The sequence below is a fragment of the Plutella xylostella genome, chromosome 7, assembly GCF_932276165.1.
Source record: "Plutella xylostella chromosome 7, ilPluXylo3.1, whole genome shotgun sequence".
Classification (NCBI taxonomy): Eukaryota; Metazoa; Arthropoda; class Insecta; order Lepidoptera; family Plutellidae; genus Plutella; species Plutella xylostella.
The window spans coordinates 7,053,609-7,074,550 of record NC_063987.1 but is presented as its reverse complement, the minus strand read 5'-3'; the positions used below and the strand labels follow the sequence as shown (position 1 = coordinate 7,074,550).

Here is a 20,942-nt window from a genome sequence, read left to right as displayed (position 1 = left end):
TTTGTACAGGCAAAATCTCTGGAACTACGGATGGCTTAAGGCTGCTACCTATCGGCGAACAGTGGTGATAGCAAAGGAGACATGAAACCTGAGTGGGAGGAGGACTATCTTGTTCGTTTATTGTTTATCAATGGGTCTTAGATTTGAAGTGTACGGATGCCTGCGCCTAAAAGTATACAGGCGGAGTTTTTAAAATAGCGATTGTAATGTATAATAAATGAATGAGTTGCTGGTGACGCGGGCGGCGGAGCGGGGCGCGGGGCGCAGGCGCTCCCCGCGCCACTCTCCGCAGAACCGTTGCACGAGGAGCACGTTCAAAATATAAATCTGTGTTTTATTGGTACCAATCGATCCTGTACAAGTGGCGATCCTGCCAGTGACTAAAGCCCTAGAGGTATGTACCAATAATAAATCATAATACCTAATAAATGTTTGGAAAAGAAGTAAATCGATAGCGGGACTTGACTCGGAAACCTGTTATTTTGCCAGCATACCAAATTTTGTAGGAACTACGTAGGTAGGTCACCTATCCAAAAACTAACACAAATACCTAAAAGTAAAATTAAACAAAAAAATACGTGGAGTAAGTAATTCATTTTGTTGTCTGAACTTGTCTATTTATAAAAGCCTACATATGTACCGTCGTCATTATAAACATTATTCATGAATAACCATAATTTAACTATTAAGATTTTATGTAGGTAACTGTATTTGGTTATTGTGTAACTTTTGTAATCATTTCATCGTATTGATACATTAAATAAAGGAAAACAGCTAAACCAAAATAAGGTATTTTCTAAGGTTAAAATGTTTATTATATTATCATATTGGGTCAATGCATGTAGAATATAGTGAGACCGGTCCTAATCCTGACTATCGATAGGTACCTAAATTAAGGCAATGATCTAAGGCAAATAAAAAACACCTCTTTTGTTGTGAATAGCAAAACACCAAGTTAATTACCTCCATCGTTTTATTTATTTATTACATTAAAGACATTTCGGAGTTAAATTAAAACGGGTATAAATCTAAATTATTTTACTTTTATCGAAAGATCCGATCATACTTCAAATACCTAATACTTGCGTTTTTATAGTCCTCACATGCATAAGGGTACTCTGATCAGTCGCATTGTGAACAATTCCGAAAATAATACTTAATAATAATAACTAATAAATCGGACAATATCTGTGACTGTGTACACTGTGAAACACGTTTATGCCGAATTAATTTGTTTACTTTAACTGCCTACATTCATTTTCTTTGTATTTACCTGTTATTTAATTCTCACAACAATTGAGGTTAACGCTAAATCCTAGAGGTAGTTCGCCCATCCGGACGGTACCTAAATGATCTCGTGAAATGGTGACAAATGTCACGCAACAAAGGGATCAAGAGGTAGTTTGATGAAAATCAGAACGGTACCTATAAATTGATAACTCTTCTACAGGTAGTCCCAAAATGTCGCAAATACCCCCAATGGAGTCCTTGGACTGCGAAGGTGAGCCAGCTTCTCTCGGGTTACGCTGGGAGAAGTGGAAACGGGGGCTTGAGTTGTACTTGATAGCCACAAATGTTACAACGCCAGAAGCAAAAAGAGCTATGCTTCTGCATATGGGTGGACTAGCCCTACAAGAAGTCTACTTCAACATACCTGGTGCGCACGTAGACGCGGCAGTAGAGGGCAAGGATTTGTTCGACGTCGCTTTATCAAAATTAGACGATTACTTCGCCCCAAAACAAAGTCGCGTATACGAACGACATTTGTTTCGGCTTGTCAAGCAAGAAAGTGGGGAGAAATTCGAAAAATATCTCGTCAGACTCCGCCATCAATGCTCTAAATGCAAGTTCACTTCACCAGACGAGCAAATGATTGATCAGATTACTGAAAAATGTGATTCAGTAGAATTACGTAAAAAAATACTTACTCTCGGAGATGACGTCACACTTGACAAAATTATTTCGGAAGCGAACGCCTTAGAGACTGTGCAACGACAACTAAATAACTTTGATACAATTAAACCTAACAGAGATTTGCCAGTAAACCAAGTAGGAATGACAAAGAGAAAAGAGCATTCCGCTCCCGCTTCCTGTTGTCGTTGCCGCGGGAACCATCCCAGCGATAGTAAATATTGTCCGGCGCGTGACAAAAAATGTTTAAAATGCGGATTTATCGGGCATTTTCGCACATGCTGTAGGACCAGAGCAAACAAACGAAAGTCAGATGAAATTCCTGCTAAAGAAGGTGGAGTTAGGGGTGCTAAAAGACAAAAAACCAAACCGGTTGAAGAAGTCGATTACATCTTCCATATCGACGGTGACGACACAATTACGTGCACGTTAGGTGATGTACAAATTGATATGATTATTGATTCAGGAAGCAAATGTAACATTATCAGCGATGTAGCGTGGGAAAATCTAAAAAGCAGCGGTATCAGAGTCAAGAATCAAATAAAGAATCCTGACAAGAAACTTATGGCATATGGGAGCGACAAACCGCTGAATGTTCTCGGCTCGTTTGATTCCGTTATAATAGTTGGTAACGGAAAACCGCTGAAAGCTACATTTTTTGTTGTACAAAATGGCACGAGGAATTTGCTCGGAAAAGACACGGCGACGAAACTTGGAGTCCTCAGAATAGGTTTAGGCATAAATGCAATTGATGGTACGTTTCCGTTTAAAATTTAGAGGTGTTCAAATTCATATTCCTATAGATACGTCTGTTAAACCAGTCTCTCAACCTTGCCGAAGGGTCCCCATCCCCCTAGAGGCTAAAATAAATAAAAAGATCCAAGAGTTAATAGATACTGATATCATTGAACCTGTTGACGGTCCATCTGACTGGATTTCACCACTGGTACCTGTCCTCAAGGGTGATGGGGATGTTCGAATTTGCGTGGATATGAGGCGGGCCAACTTAGCCATTATTAGAGAGAAATATCCCCTCCCTACGATGGAGCAGCTGCTTCCCAAATTCAGAAATGCTAAAGTGTTTTCTAAGCTAGATTTGAAAAATTCATTCCATCAGCTTGAGCTGAGCCAAGATAGTAGGTATATTACAACTTTCATTTGTAGTCATGGCCTATATCGGTATAAACGTCTCATGTTTGGCATCTCTTGTGCTCCGGAATGCTTTCAAAAAAACCTCGAAAGATTACTTTTGCATTGTGAAGGTGTGGTCAACTTTATTGACGATATTGTTGTATTCGGAAGCAATGAGGCTGAACACGAGACGAGACTTAGTAAAACTTTGCAAGTTTTACACGATAATGATGTCCTACTGAATGATGACAAATGTGTGTTAAGAGCAAAGAGAATAGAGTTTCTTGGACATCAACTGACATGTGACGGTGTCAAGCCTCTTGACAAGTATGTCAAGACCATAGAGTCTTTTCGGGAACCTGTTGTCATTGAAGAAGTCCAGAGTTTTTTGGGTTTAGTCAATTACGTAGGCAAGTGGATCCCTAACCTTGCGACATGGACTGAGCCATTACGTGAACTACTAAGATTAAAACTTAGCAAGGGTGCTGATATCACTTCCTACTGGAAAAATAGTCAGGCTAAGGCATTTGAAGGATTAAAAAGGGCTATGACTCAGATCACGACATTGGGCTATTATAATCCACTTGATAGGACACAAGTTTTTGCAGATGCTAGCCCGGTTGGTCTGGGAGCTGTGCTTGTCCAACATGACGCAAATGGACCGCGAATAATCGCGTATGGCAATAAAAGTCTCACAGACCGGGAAAAACGATATTGCCAAACAGAAAAAGAGGCTCTCGCTCTAGTTTGGGCTGTAGAACACTTCGACATGTATCTATTTGGGAAGGATAGTTTCGAGCTAGTTAGTGATCATAAACCATTGGAGGTTATATTTGGACCAAATTCTAGACCCTGCGCGAGAATCGAACGATGGGTTTTGCGTTTACAGTCATATAATTTCAAAATTATATACAGTCCCGGTAAGAAAAACATCGCCGATTCTCTTTCTAGGTTGAGTTCGGGTGATCCATCACCATGCCCGTTTGATGATGACAATTATGTCAATTTGGTAGTGGACGAGTCTCTTCCTACGGCACTTTCATTAAGCGAGCTAAAGCGCGTTTGTGAGAACGGTCTATACAATCAAGTTTGGGATCAGAATGTTCAAAATTATAAAATCTTCGAACATGAACTGTGTTTCCAAGATGAACTTCTCTTGCGCGGCAATAAGGTGGTCATTCCTTCCAGCTTAAGGTCAAAGGTGCTGATAGCTGCTCATGAGGGTCACCCCGGAATTGTGGCGATGAAAACGCGATTACGTTCCAAGGTTTGGTGGCCCAAAATTGACAAAGATGCCGAACACTTTGTCCGGTCCTGCAAAGGCTGCACCTTGGTTTCTGCGCCAAACCCCCCAAATCCCATGCGAAGGCGGGAACTTCCAGCTCAGCCCTGAATTGACGTAGCCATAGATTACTTGGGGCCGTTACCAAGTGGACATTACCTCCTGGTAATTGTAGACTATTTTAGCCGCTACAAAGAAGTTAAGGTTACTAAGACTATTGACACATTGCAAACGGTAAATATGCTTAAAGAAATATTTTCGCGGTTAGGAGCGCCAGTCAGTATTACAGCTGATAACGGGCCACAGTTTTCTAGTGCAGAATTTGGGCGTTTTTGCAATGAGTTTGGTATTCGGTTGTATCATAGTATACCTTACTGGCCACAGCAAAATGGTGAGGTTGAGAGACAGAACCGTGATATATTAAAACGTTTGCGGATAAGTCAAACTCAAAAATCTAATTGGCAAGATGATTTGCTTAAGTACTTGACTATGTATAATGCTACCCCCCATTCTGTCACAGGGAAACCTCCAGCAGAACTCTTTTACAAGCGTCAATTTAGGGATAAGCTACCCTCCATAATCGATGTAGAATTCGCAGACACAGACATGGAAACCAGGGATCGCGATACCGAACAAAAACAGAAATGGAAGGAGTACGCAGATAGGAAGAGACACGCAACAGAATCGGATATTGGAGTCGGTGAAAAGGTCTATGTGAAGAACATGACAAAAGATAACAAACTGACCGCGCCGTTCAATGATACACCACATACAGTCATCACTAAGAATGGTGGTGATGTAGAACTCCAGAACGACGACAACGGACAACTTCTGCGTCGTAACATAGTGCATTTAAAACGGATTGAGAGTCAGTGGAAAGTTTGTCCTGAGCATGACAACTCTGTCGATAACGCAGTCAGAAGTGAATAAATTTAAATCATGATGTCTCAGATTACCAACCAATTAATTAAAATTAAACCATAAATTATAATATATATTTAAATATAATTAAATTTATAATATATAATTAAAATTAAAATTTAACCAATTAATTAATTAAAGAATTACTTACGATTACTTTAGTTTAGTATTATGTTAACAGTGTTTAAGTAAAATAAGTGTTTGAAGGAAATTTGATTAAATTTATTTTTATTTTGTAAAAGGTAGATGTAATGTATAATAAATGAATGAGTTGCTGGTGACGCGGGCGGCGGAGCGGGGCGCGGGGCGCAGGCGCTCCCCGCGCCACTCTCCGCAGAACCGTTGCACGAGGAGCACGTTCAAAATATAAATCTGTGTTTTATTGGTACCAATCGATCCTGTACAGCGATCTCAAGCTCACATGCTGCTCAAGCACATCCACATAAACACCACTACTACACACATCACACACAACACGTCCCCGGATTTATAACAGATGTAGCTGGTTCCTTCATCCTCAGCGATCGCTATTTTAAAAACTCCACCTGTATACTTTTAGGCGCAGGCCACCGTACAGTTCCCCAAAATTGATAATGCGCATAGAAATCTTCGCCATTGTTCGGCAACGGTCGTATTTCCGAACGCCATGTATTTAGAGATGTATTTAGAGTGGTTAAGTGCATTTTCTTCATGCATTTTTTTTTAGATTTAGGTGTTTGGTGCTAAAAGAGATATTGATTTATCAGTAACGAAATTTGAGTCGATAATTCATAATATTGTCATAATATTAAAATTTACTTTGAAAATGTTACAGTACTTTTCAAATGTCTTGCTCAAGCTGGTGTTAATATGGATGAAATAAGGTTTGAATAACACAAGGTTTATGTTAGAAGAAGAAATATGGATTTAAAACACAGGTTTACATTAAAATCTCAGTTCAAAAGTATTTACAGGGCTGATCATTCACAATTACAATAACAATTACAACTTGGTCTTTTGGGTGTGGCTTTATTGGCTAAGTGAAGTCTATCAATGTGACGTATATTTTATTCTTAAATGTGCCTCATAATATGGCGTCGTCAAAAATAATTAAAGTTGAAATTAAATTCACATTTGAAAAAAATAACAAGAACGATGTGTAATTGCAGCTCTTTATAATTCCACAAAAGTAATACTGATCTTGACCTTGAGACCTTTGACTGATCGGTGACAGCCACCGACCGCCCAAATTGTTTTCGATTATGTGTCACATGATATTGACTACTATTTCTTTCGAACAAGGATCAAAATGCAAGTGCTTTTACGATTCAATGATTCGGGTGTTTCCGGGAATACGACAGTTTGCGAAGATTTGCATGTGCATTATTAATATGGGAGAACTGTACATCAGTAGACATCTCATGAGACTTTGAATAAGTGACGGCTTCGTTGATCCATCAAAATCTTGCCTCGCAACCATGCACGCTGCAGTGTATCAAAGTGACAGTCAAGTATGTCGAAGTATCTGATACGTGATATGCGAAACGCTTGTATCGTATTGTAACCTCTTGTCACTTGTTCTTGGAAGACTGTGGCTAAGCATGAGACTTCGAAAATTGTGTGAATAACATGCACAAACACACAGCATGCTTTCTGCTATAAAAAATAATACTGAGTTTATTGGTATCGAGTAAATTTTCATATAACTTACGGTCATTTCAACTAAATAAAACTTTGCATTAATTTAGGTAAATAAATGAATTAGATGTTGGGTACTGGACAATCTTAGGAATTTATAAGAACCTTATTATAGGGTTGCAGTTAAGAATGTGTGAAAAGTGTTTCTAAGTAGGTATTTAATTACCTAAGTATTTCCAAATTCAGCTGTGCAATTATGTAATTTCCGAATGTGTATCTATAACAAATTCCCGTTGATCAATTCAATTTCACAAAAGCAACAAACTTCAAGAACGCTAAGGCATCGCATAGCTGCCTGGAATACCTTTGCTGCTACTGAAATACTTAATGAACCTAAGCAACAGGAGCTTAGCTTGATTAAAGGCTGGATTATCGCACTTAAACAAGTTTCAACTTGTTTATCCCAATCTATCCGAATGTGAACTAGGGAAGGCTTTTGAGCTCTCACAGTGATTCGTTGGAAATTGTAGCAGCTGCGCTACAGTTTACAAAGGAAATAGGTGAGGGAATAGATTTTATGCACCCAAAGGGTTCAGGCCTGACCAAGTTATCGGTTTCTTGACGAACTGTTTTGTATTTCAAGCCTGTATATACCTACAATTGTTGATTCGTGTCACTACTTCTGAGCCGTTCCAAAATTAAAATGTTATCTACTTTAATTTAACTTTAAATAATAATATATGGTCTGAGAATACTTTTTCGGTAAATAGTGAAGTTTACAAAAACGATAATGTATGCATAAAATAATAATTTTTGTGCAGAGCCAAAATGAACTGAATCCAATTAGCGGCAAAATTAAAAGCTTGTACAAATAAAGTCGCATAAAAAATGGGTCGGCTTACAAGGAAAAACAAAAAAATCTGGTGCTAAAAATAAATTATATCATTTTACACAAAATTTTGTTCTGAATTTTTTTCATTTATTTATGTCGTGATCAAAAACACAGACCTAGCATAATTTAATTTCTGTTTATAGATCTAATTGCTGGAAATGTTAACCAGCAAGTACACATATGTATCATGTACAGGGGTAAATTCTAAATCACACCTTAAAAAGGAATCATTCATTATAAAAGAACCCTGTACCCTGCCTAAATAGGCCTGTATTTGCCAAATTCTCCCAAAAAATTATATAACAAAAGGACAGCTAGTACAAAGCCACAGGATAATTAGTGACGAGGCAATCGAATTGTATTCTGCAAACGACAAAGATGAAGGTGAAACTGTTAATTAACGAATACAAACAGATGGGGGCCCGATCCGTAAAATTTACAAAGGTATTTTTGTAATGATACTCGAAATCATTGTTGCTATGAACTATAAAGGTAAGCGTACAGCTATTTGTATCGTACGTATCGCATTAAACGGATTGTCATAAATGTATGACGGCGTTGGCAAAGCTGATGAAGTGGACCCATTTGTGTGAATTTCTATAACAATCGCCCTTCCGTACGATGCCAAAAATTGGACGCTTACCTTAAATAATACGTCCCAACCAAAAAAAAAAAATCGCTTCATTTTTCGCAGCTTACAGTAAAATCTAGTAGGTAATTTTTTTATTTTTTTTTATGCAGCCTGTGTCGTGTCCCACTGCTGGGCAAAGGCCTCCTTATAAACTAGGTAATATACTTCAATAAATAATGTCACTGACTGACCGTAGAAATGTTTGTCAGAAAACTGTTTTCGTATTCGCAACAAAACACGCCGCAAAAACTGCCCAAATGGGAATGAATTTACCCGGCGTTGTTGTTGTGGGGTAAACATTGTTACTAGGAGCAAATAATGCCGTAAAATAACTTGAACTATGTGTACGCCTCCGAGGCTAATTACGACGTGATGTGAACTGACTAGAGACAAAACGAACTGTCGATAAAATCATAGACAATGCTGTCAAGCTTGCTTATTTAAGGTTCATTTTATAGGTAAAACTTTTTAAGGCGAAGCGAAGCTCGCGGGAACAGCTAGTAAAAAATAAATAAAAAAAAAACACTTACCAACAAGATCTTTCAAGCAAAAATTTGGACATACCTTACTGGACTTTTTTGTGCACAGTGATGAAATAAATAATTTTTGAATGGTTCCATCGAAAAATATTTCAAAGAAGGCTTTTTATTTTTAAAAAAACCTTTGAAACATAACATTTTGAAAAACTTTAAAATAGCTTAAATGTCCCATAAAAAAATATTGTTTTAGTCAGTTGTACAAGAGTTGAGTTTACAGACTATCGACATAATTATGAGACCCTACTAAGGAACTAACTTCTCTATTTACTCAAATATACGCCTTGAGCCTAAACATTAACAAACTGGAAGGGTCTTCAGAAACGCTGGATTAAAGTTTAGACTGAAATGTATGTTCGGGAATAAATCACTTTACAGTGAATTGTGCGTTTGAGTAGCGAGTTTGATAAAGGCCCAGTTGCCCGAGCACAGGATTCGAAACCTCCGTTTACGTTGCGTATTGGTTGCGTATCGTCAAATGTCACTGTCAAAATGTAAGGCAAATTTGTTAGTTCCAAAAGTGGCATTTGTTTTTTCCATGTTAGATGGAATTTCACCAAACGCTAAACGTATTTAGTAGCCTGTCATACGTCTGTCAGTTAGTACAAAATGTATTTAAAATTTGATTTAAATACGTTTAGCGTTTGGTAAAAGCGACCCTTCGTGTAGATTCGAAAATAGTATCGAATCCTATGCTCGCGCCTCTGAAGCTTGATCACAGGATTCGATACTATTTTCGAATCTACACAAACATATGGAAAAAGAACATTATCGACAACTGTCACTGTCAAAAATGTAAGGCAAAGTTGTCAGTTCCAAAAGTGACATTTTTTTTCCATATTATACGAGAATGTTTGTGTAGATTCGAAAATAGTATCGAATCCTGTGATCGCTGCACTGTTTCTCACTTGTGTGAGTGACGTAAGGTCACTCCTGGTCGTGTGTTTGGCTGAATTATCGTACTCAACGATCAATTCACCCAATTCTGATTAATTTGACTTTATCAGCTGTGAAACTGACAAAAATATAACTGCCTCTCTCTCTCTATTCTTTTGTTATTTATTTATTTAATTCTTTATTGCACAAATATATAAAATATATGTACAAAAGGTGGGCTAGTGTTAAGAACATTTTCTACGAGCCAAATTTCTACCATTAATTGTTATAGAAGGAATGATTTCTGTATAATTATGTACAAATGTGGCTAAGTATTATAGTAAGCCGAAAGGGGTGACTCATCTCGTCATTGTAAACAACTTGCAAACATCATAAAAGTCAAAGTTTCAATGGAGTACAGGCTTTTTTCCGCAAATACTTAACAGCAAAGTCAGTGTCAAATAAAGTTTTTTTATTCTTTTCTTTCTTCTTCTTTCTTCTTTACAGAAAAAATGGTTCTCCTGAATTATATTAATTAACAGCAGGTTTATGACTAACCGCTTGGAAAAATATCAGTAGATTGGACAATATAGCGTGGCCTTGCAGCCTGCTACTGCAACCACATCCATTCAGTGGCACGTAGTAACTCGGTCTAGGTTGGCTGAATCTATTCGGATTTCGCCCGTAAAAGCTTTCGGGCAACCATTTCGGCCCTAGGGGTGAATGTTGAGCAATATTTCACACTTGTGTCTGTCTGAGCTGTATACATACAATGTGACTGACGTTCTGTTTGAGGATTTATGTTTCTCGGGTCCATTAACATATTATGTAGGTATTGTAAATTGGTAAAACATCACAGCTAGTAAAAAATAGAGGACTTAGAATATGAACGGTATTAAGAGCATACTTATTGCCATATTTTGGGCACAAATACAAATCCTGAAGATACCATTAATTTCATTTGCTTAATAAAAAGGACACATTTGACCTTTGAGTTTTAAAAGTTAGGCTCCAAAGTTTTTTGAATCTGGTAATTTATTATGTGATTAATGACTATCAATAATAATTTTATTTGTGTGATTGATCTTCGTAACTACCTAATAAGCAGCATTACCCTTACCTTACGCTCACTGTTGGTCAGATAGATAAAGATACATATAATATTATTTCTTTATACACAACACACACATGAAATAAAGTTACATAACTTAAATACTAACACATATGTAGGTACATATAATATAATATAACATTTTACTCCAAAAAAAGGACAGTATTCTACTTGTGTCAAATCAGACAAAATCCCAAAAACCAACACATTTATTGACCGAAGTCACGACTCACGGCTCCGCAGCAAAACCCACATTACTTAGAGGGGCGTAAATGACAGTTCAAATTGCAATTAATAATGAAGCCGGGGCGCTAATTGCGGTCCGGGATCAGCTGTGACAATCCCCCCCGGCCGTGGAAATGCACGTCCGTGGCCTAAGCTGGCCTACTCGCAGTTGACGACATGATATCGCACCCTTATTCAAATACCGTCACTATACAAAAAATTTAGTATACCTATGTATAAACCTACCCCCTTATTCATAAAAAAGTTACTGGACGCTTTAGCTATTAAACTGTTCTATGCAATAATATTATGCTGACGCGATTGACATCAAAATCAAACAGATTTGTTGATTGTACTTTACTTGGTGACAACCGTTTTCTTCCGAAATGAGAATTTCATCAAGAAAAGTAGCTGTTGTCAGACGCGAGCTGCATTTATCTCTATCGCAACCCGTGCCCATGAAGGTATAATAACATTGGACATTATCCCGTACCGACATCGCCATGGAAAAAATAGAAATGTAGGGAACTGTTATGTTTTGGCGTGTTTTTTATTGGTTTTTCAAAAGTTTAAAATTGAAAATGTGCGTATGTATGTTACAATCCGTGAAACCAGAGTAGATCCCCTGAACAGACGACGAACGCAGCATGGAACATCGATTTATTTCCTACCGACTAACATACAGGGTGTTACAAATGTGGTAAAGTAAGGTCATAGGAGAAAGCTCAGAGGGTCATTCTAAACAGCTTTTTATCTGTCACATTCAAATATTTAAAAAAAAATTAAGCCGTCTCGTAAAAGGTCAAGTGACAATACAATACAATCCTCTTTATTCTTTATTTGCACCAAAAACAGAAAAAATACAAAAAAGCTTAAAAATAAAAACAGTACAAAAAGGCTTATAGCAATCTCTGCCAGACAACCTTTGGATGAAAGAGAGTTTAAAATAAAATAAGAAAAAGGATTAGAGGTAGTTGTGGTGCCAACAAAGTTCCTACTTAATGAGTAGAGAACTCTGAAATTATGATCTGACAAATGCTGAACGACCTAAGTTACCCAATTTCAGCTTCCTTTTTCAACACCTGTAGGTATTTAAAGCTGTTGCATGTAAATTAAGCTGAAAGTAATAAGGCTGGCTGTAAGCCAAGACAAGGTAATGTTAAATTTCAAAGAAATCAATAGTTACCGTCATGTTATATGATTCTAACTCGCATCTTTGTAGTGAGAAGCAGAAGCGTTACCTCATAGAACAGCACCGCACGAGGTAGCTCCTATATAAATACTCACATAATAAATATAATAATATTATCTTTGTATCTTCAACGATTTACGTTAACAATTCGTGTTCTATTACGCGCATTTGTCATCCAGATCTGACTTATATTTTATGTGGGATTTGTTAAGTTATTGCGAAGAGGTTTTCTCGGACCCGCAATATATATTTTGTTGTCTCTCCTTCTAATGTTGGTTCTAAATTGGGGACTTTACAAAATATCATACTATGAGTATATGAGTTATAATTTGATATGTAACAATCTTGTTATTATCACCAACCCGCACTAGGCCAGCGTGGTGGACTAGGCCTAAAAACCCTTCCTTGGAAGGAGACCCGTGCCTCAGCAGTGGGGACGTGATGGGTCGTGATGAATCTTGTTATAATTATTATACCTATACACACTATACAGTCATGTCCTGATCATGGAAACGCCTTTTTTTAAATATCTACAATATTTACAGAAAAAAACACTGTACCCGCTATAAGTACGCTGATCCTGAAATAGCCGGCCTGAACGAAATAGCTTCCGTTAAGTTCAATGATAAAATCACACCCTGTTTAATTTTATTATTAGGCTGCTTCCCAGAAGCAAACTGCTTAAACTCAAAAGGCTCAAATTGCGTAGAGAGCGAGAGAAACACGATAATTAAAATATAATATGTACCTAATACAGCATGACCAAGTCTTAGTACCGACCCAAGACTTGTAATCATTAGGTAAGTATATCTTGTATATGACATCCTTAATATTTACCTCTTTCGAGAACTACTTATACCCCACTAAGTTTTTACATCACCATTTCAAATGCAGAATTACTAAAGTCTTGAATGGAAAACATCATACTCAACGCTCTAGGAAACGATAAAATAGCCCGTCTATGGAGAAGAAAATGTACGCAAGATTGTGTGGTACTACGTTTAGGTATAGGTATGTTCATGAAAGCTTCAGTAGCGCTTCAGCCGCCGCGCTGAACGGTCGTGTCAGAGGTGGGGTAAATCGCTTTTTTCCGCAAACTTTCCACCCTTTTTTACGCGATGCATGAATGTTAAATCAACTTAGAAGTAAGCTAGTCACAACACAAATTATTTAAAGAAAATTGATTCGTCAAGTGTAGTGCATGGAACTTTCCTGAAATGTAAATAAGAATGATGAAAGTTTTAAAAATGTACCAGTAAAGTGATGAATTGGAGGCGTCAGTCTGGTCATAAGTCAGCCCAGGAACACTGAAAAGGCGTTTCCTGGCATAGGTAAGCGGTTGTTGTAATTATGAAGTTCGTGAGAATTACATTTGGAGAATTTAGTTGGTTTGATCATGGGACCATGGGATACCAATTTGGAGCCGATAGTACCTACTACTTAATATATTTTTTAGCTGAAAATTCAGATAGCTTATTAACCCATCGATTAACGGATATCCTTGGGTCTTCGATATTAAATGTTTGTATCATGGGATCTGTGTGATATATCCAAGCCGCCTGAAAAGTGTGAAGATTATGAAAAAAAAAACTCGATGAGGCCCTCACATACGGTACATCGTTTACGAGATGTGTTTTTGTGATTTGTTTGTAAGATAATCTTAATTAAATGTTTTTGAATATGCAACCGTTCTCCTACGGCCAATTCGCTATTGGACGATTTGTAAAAAATATTGCTTAAATAACTTCATCTTTTAGGGCCACTTGCACCAACATATTAAATCTAGATTTAGTGTTAAATCTCGATTTAGTGTCAAATTTTATATGGATTGCAGTTATTAAATCGAGATTTCACACTAAATCTAGATTTAAAGCTTTGTGCAAGTGGCCCTTAATGATAAATCAAGCCCAAATGTAATATATTTATAAACCCAATTTAATTACGACTGTAATCTCCGAAGGGGTAGTCTGAGTTGACACGTAAACCACCTGCTTTTCGCTGTACATTTGTACTCACGTGATAGGTTGCGAGCCGTATCGCCGGTTTTGAATTAGTACAATACACTTAGGGTACACATGTAGAATCTAGTTGTACAGGTACAGGTTTCCTCACGATGTTTTCCTTTACCGTAAGAGTATGCGTTAATATGACAAAAAAAACGTTAATTTATTTAACAAAAAACGAAAACCTATTACCAAAAATGATGTAAGTACTTATTATTTATTAGGTATGTATCTGTCGCAGGCAACTGGTTTAATCTCCTGTTTGATTGAACCGCTAGCCCGTTCATTGGATGGCGCTATTCAGTTGTATGACTAAAGGACAACTCGTCAAGTCGTTGATTGTAACGTTCGACGTCTTGACTGAACGTCATTCAGCGAAGTCGTTGAATGGGATATAGTATAGCAACTTTTTAATGTCTGGTTAGGGTGAACATGACCAGACAAGAGTCAACAAAAACACTATGTTACAAAGCTCTTATCTCACAAATTAACTGAACAATAACAATAAACATACCTTCATATTGTTGTTCATAATTATCCAGTTTCGCCACTTTTTTTCTTTGAAACTATCCGCCCGCGGCGTAATAATAGGTAAATCCATGTTTTCACACTATTTTAACACAAATAACGCACTTTAAAGCTAATTTATTTGCAAAAAACTAACAATATAGGTGCTTTTTGTGTCAGCTGTTAGCTGTTAGAGACGCCATATTTGTTTTATTCACCACCTGACTGATTTTAAGTCAGCTAACTAGTTGGACGTTTTGTGACGCTTGTACAATCAACGTTCGGCCTAGTCATACAACTGAAGAAGAAGAAGATACAACTGAACAGCGCCATCCAATGAACGGGCTAGTGGTTCAATCAAACAGGAGATTAAACCAGTTGCCTGCGACATATCTATTACGTTGGTAACTTTTAACTTTCGTCGCGTTATATTTTATTCATCCCTCGAGTGCGGAAATCGGCGAACCAACGACGTAACAAAACCTATAAATATAGGTCGTCCTTTTTCCTTGTTTCTTTATCCAAGTTTGCGATCATAAAGACCCCGCAACAGTATCGCATTTCCATTAAAATAGTGCCCTACAAATTGTTAGAAAAGAAACAATACCATTGAATACTTAATTCGAGATCGTTAGGAACTTTCGCGAGGGCGAAGTAATTAAGTGCTTGCAAACAAGTTCTGAATTCTTAATATAGAATAATGGTAGGACCACGCTAGTTGGGCTCCTTGGCACTGCAGATGTTTCGTAATACACAGTTGAGATATGTTATGGTTTCATCATCATCATCATCACAACCCATCAGGTCCCACAGCAAGCTTGTGCTGAGAGAGGTATCGGCAGTGAGATCGGCTGATGTTTTCAAGCTGCCGTTTTACGACTGCTGCCGAAACAGTAACCGTGACCTATGGCTTAACGTGCCATCCGAAGCACGGAAGCGTCCAGAAAACAACCATTTGCAATTGGCCACCCATCCAATGGGTGACTGTGCCATGTGTTGCTTAACTTCAATGATCAAGCTAGCTCGATTACGAACGGTGTATAACTGACTGAATATTTTGATTTCCAAATTATGTTTTTAAATGGTATGGATAAAATACTAACTGCCCCCGTATTTTGTAACTTTTTGAGAGTTAGCAACCGGTGATAATTGGTATCAACTTAGAGACTTATTAACCGAAAACACCAAAAATCTTAGTGAAAGAAATATACAAGAAGCCTACCAATATATCCTTACATTCAACATAAACGTTTGTGAAATCAGATTAGTCAGTAAAAAGTTATTAATTAATAATGTTCTAAGTTGTCAGCCATTTTATACCAACCAACCCCACTCGGAGTTACATAATACGGGGGCTGGTTTGCAGATTTACAACCATATAATTAAAATTATAATTTAGTTTTATCATAAAACATTATGTTTTGGTTAAGACTATGAAATTGGGAATTGTCGAAAATATTCGTTGGATGCATGGTTTCATTGCTTTAAGGTAGGCATCCACCTTTTGGTATCGCACGTATCGCACCAAACGGAATGTCATTGTTTACCTTTTATGACATGTCTAAAAATATGCAGTATACGATACGTAGAAACACAGAAACTTGTTGCGTTTTTAACCTAATTATTCCACATTGTTGTTGTGAAAATGCCTAATATTTGCAGTATTATTATCGTAACGGAGCATAATAGTACTGTTATCTTGCAGAGTGCCTTTTCGGACGTTCTTTTTTAGTCTTCCATTGAGTCAAAGAGGCTTAATTCTGTTTGTAGACCTTTCCAAATGGGCTATCTCCTATAAAGCCGTTTGTCTGCCTTGTGCCGAGAAATAAAAGAAAGATGTTATCGAATAGTTGATTTCGTGGAAAAATATTGTGTTATTTTGATAAATCTAATAGCGTCTTTTCAACGTCTTCATTTGTGAAATGTATGGCTTGACCATAACATAATAGATAATAATTAAACATAAGTTCAATAGATGTTTACCGCTGCAATAACTTATGAACGAGTCAATGTTGTGTTATAAACAAACGTTGAACCATATTATGGCGGTAAGATCAGTAATGTTAACACAAAATTATAACTAGGTATGTACAATTGTTAGACATACGTTTTATTTTAGAAATGGACTGGAATTTATATGATGCAGACATAATTATTATGAATCTTTAAATGTTTATTCAGCTAGAATGCACTTTATAAAATTTTGTAAATAGCTTAAAATTTAAAACCTAGAATTTTTTGTAGCGAATATAAATTTACTTTTCTAACGAAAAAGACAAATAAATACAAAATTATAGTATGCAAAATTAATTAATAAATCTTGTGTCAATTTGGCAGTAAAAGTTAATTTATAGGAAGGACAGATAATAAACAACAGCTGCTTATATATTAAAATTATTAAGCCCAATAATTCGGAGTTCGGACTCTGATAAATTTATTAGAAACAATATCTACCCAATGTTTTGCTATCTGACTTTTCTTTTTAAGTTATATTATTTAACAAGTATTTTAGGTGGTTCATGCTTCTTATAATAAGTTTTTTTTAACGAAATTGTGTGATTTTCTTTAACTGCCAACGCACGTCGGCTAAACCTAATTCTACTATTTACCTTTTTATCCATATCAATGGGTATCAATAAATTTACATGACATGACACTTGTTTTTCGCCCTGAATAGCGTTATAAAAGTCTACAATGACTCTAACAAACGTGTTTTTGCAATAAAATATGGACGGGAAACTTATTTATTCGTAACATCCGGGTTCCAATCCGAACTGCAAAAGGGACATGAAATATGAGCTGTGAAAATAGACAAATTGGACATAAATTCCGGAACGCACGGTCCCAGGAACTAAAGTGTGTTTTTTAATCTCAGATACTGAGCTACAATTTCACAATAGTCTGCTAAATCGTAACCAGGGAAAGGTTGATCAATTATACGTATCTCCATATTAAATTATTGACAGATGTGTCAAAAATAAAGCAATAATCCTTGGTTATGCTCTAACCCACTATGGAGAAATTGGCACTAAATTGCCAGATTCTGAACGGTTCATTAACAGTCCATTATCCCGCCAATATAGAACGATACGTCACATAATCGCGGGACAATCGACTGTCGATAAACCCTTCAGAATCTGACAATTTAGTATGTGAGATTAAAATACAGACTTTAAAGTAATTGAAGATTGAAGCGAAAGTCTATGACGGGGATTTACGTGGGGCAGTCAGATTGTTAACCTCCGATAGCTCTCTGGCTCCCAGGACTCCTAAAACTATAACTGCATTAAAAGAAAAACACCCGACACCTTCGCGCCCCTTATCTTTTCCGCCTGAGCCAAATATTTCTTCACCCTTCTTATCCGTCACTGTTTCTGATGTTGCTGATGCTGTTGACTCCTTTTACAGCGGGTCAGCTGCTGGTTTAGATGGCTTGCGACCACAGCACTTGAAGGAGCTGATCTCGGTGTTCGCAGGTGATAATGGGCACAAATTGTTAGAATCTCTAACTAGACTCTGCAACTTTCTACTGAAGGGAATGCTAAACCTGGAAGTTTGTCCATACTTGTATGGAGCTTCATTGTGCGCTCTTTCAAAATCAGATGGAGGAATAAGGCCGATTGCAGTAGGATCGGTTTTTCGCCGGTTGGTTGCTAAGGTTGGAGGTCGAGCAGTTAAATCGAAGATGTCTGTATTTCTACAACCTCATCAACTTGGGTATGGCACTGCCTTGGGATGTGAGGCAGCAATTCACGCCACTCGTAGCTTCGCCATGACAGGTTGTGAAAATGCATCTAATGACATTATTCTTAAGGTTGACTTGAAAAACGCATTCAACAGCATTGAACGAGATGGAATGCTATCAAAAATACAGGAGCACATTCCAACTCTCTATCCATTTCTGAGCCAGTGTTACTCGTTGCCCAGCCAGCTGTTCTATGACTCTGAGTCCATATCGTCACAGGTTGGGGCGCAACAAGGGGACCCATTAGGACCACTAATCTTTAGCTTAGCCATTAATGATGTCGTTAAATCGTTAGCTTCCCCATTGAATGTGTGGTATTTGGATGACGGGACAATTGGTGGAAACATCGATACGGTGGAAAAAGACATGAAAGCTATTATAGACATGTTTAAGGAAATGGGTCTTGAATTAAATAGTAACAAATGTGAACTTTTCTGTTGCAGCCCGAATATCTCCAACTTGTCCACCATAACAAATCTAGTCCCAGGAATCAAACTGTTGGATAAGTCAAACTTTACTGTCTTGGGAGCCCCTATTTTTCCTGAAGGTGTTCCACCACTACTTGATGGCAAAAGGGAGGGAATCAACAAGACAGTGAGTGGATTGAAGCAGTTACCGGCCCATGTTGCGCTTACAATCTTTCGCTGCTGTTTGTCTATGCCGAAGCTGACATATGCTCTGAGGACTTCTCCAGTTTGGTTGTTCCCAGCAAACATAGCTAACATTGATAACTGTATCAAAAATGTCCTGGAGCAAGTCCTTAACATCAAATTGGAGGGGGATCAGTGGCGACAAGCAGCATTACCGATCAGACACGGTGGTCTGGGCATAAAACGAGTCAAAGAGACCGGTCTCTCGGCTTTCCTATCCTCGGCGCACGGCGTAGTGGATCTTGTCACTCGAATCTTATCGATTAATGGTGACGGATTCCGCTTACCTTTTGTTACTGAGGCTTTAGAGGGCTGGGAAGCTCAATGTCCTGGAAAAAAATTGCCTGATCACCTTGATGTCCAGAAAGCCTGGGATGATGTTCTGTGCAAATCTGTTTTGGACAAAATTATGGAGAGCAGTATAGGTGTAGATTTGGCGAGAGTGAGGGCTTCATCAAAACCTGAATCGGGCTCTTGGCTTCACGCGTTGCCGTCTCCTCAAATGGGCACTCTCTTGGACGATGACTCGTTGAGAATAGCAGTAGCATTAAGGCTCGGCTGCGACATATGTGAGCAGCATCATTGTATTTGCGGTGCACTGGTAGACTCAAGGGGTCATCATGGTCTAAGTTGTCCCAAGTGCGCTGGTAGATTTCCAAGACATCATGCGCTAAATGACTTGATTAAGAGGCCAATGGTCATGGCGAATATCCCGTGCGTCCTGGAACCACCAGGTTTGAGTCGCACTGATGGGAAGCGTCCGGATGGACTGACGCTGGTCCCCTGGGAGCGTGGCAGAAGCTTGTTGTGGGATGCCACATGTGTTAGCACGTTTGCAGCTTCACATTTAGCAGGAACGGTAAGAGTAGCGGGCTCGGCGGCTGAGAATGCCGCTAGATTAAAGCACCAAAAGTATACGGATTTAAAAAACCGTTACTTGTTTGTCCCTGTAGCAGTGGAGACGAGCGGAGTTTGGGGTAGTGAAGCTAAAGCCCTCATAAGGGATCTAGGCCGCCGTATTGCCTCGCGAGGACATGATCGTCGCTCCGGGTCGTACTTGGCTCAAAGGCTCTCTCTTGCTATTCAAAGAGGTAACGCCGCAAGCATTATGGGTACTTTTGGGCCAGGTATGACTCGTGGCGGATTATTAGATTAATTTAATTTTACTTTTTACTTTGACGAAGCTTGTTACGCTGACGATGACGATGTTCTACACAGAATGACGAAGCTTGTTGCGGATTGAAAATGTATATTATTTTTTTTAATTTCTGTTAATATTGTTTATTGATGGTGTAATAATTTGTAAGTGTAAATATTTTAAAAGAAATTTCATTTTACACCCCATACAAATAATTCGCCTTGATAAAGTAGCGATTCTAAAGATATTATTTTAATTTTATCACTGACAAAGCTTATATTTTGTCTGTAAAAAATATATTTACACATTACACAGCGTATGCAGGAACTCAGCTGGATGCTAAGTGGCCTAAATGCTGCTTCCCGACGTGTAGGCCTCGGTATGAACTTGGCCAAGACGAAAGTCATGTACAATGCTCACATCAAACCGGAGCCGGTCGCCGATGGTGAGGCAACAATCGAAGTTGTGCAAGAATATGTCTACCTCGGGCAGACTATTCGGCTAGGCAGAAGCAACTTCGACAAGGAGGCTGCAAGGCGCATCCAACTGGGTTGGGCTGCATTCGGGAAACTTC

The 20,942-nt window shown here is 38.1% G+C and overlaps 2 protein-coding genes across 2 annotated transcripts in view; both read left to right on the top strand.

Annotated features, from left to right (window-relative positions):
- The first annotated feature begins 200 nt into the window (after positions 1–200).
- Positions 201–5,616, top strand: LOC119693203. The gene is made up of 3 exons (XM_048622176.1): positions 201–394; positions 1,451–2,665; positions 4,845–5,616. The coding sequence occupies exons 2-3, from the start codon at positions 1,462–1,464 to the stop codon at positions 5,252–5,254; spliced, it is 1,614 nt and encodes a 537-aa protein (XP_048478133.1). The 5' UTR covers positions 201–394; positions 1,451–1,461; the 3' UTR covers positions 5,255–5,616.
- Positions 5,617–13,376: 7,760 nt separating this feature from the next.
- LOC105389270 (hemicentin-1) overlaps positions 13,377–20,942 on the top strand; it is a 48,675-nt gene continuing 41,109 nt past the window's right edge. Inside the window, exon 1 of the mRNA XM_011560360.3 lies at positions 13,377–13,656. The gene's annotated coding sequence lies outside the window, so the exon portion shown is untranslated. The remainder of the gene's footprint in view (positions 13,657–20,942) is intronic.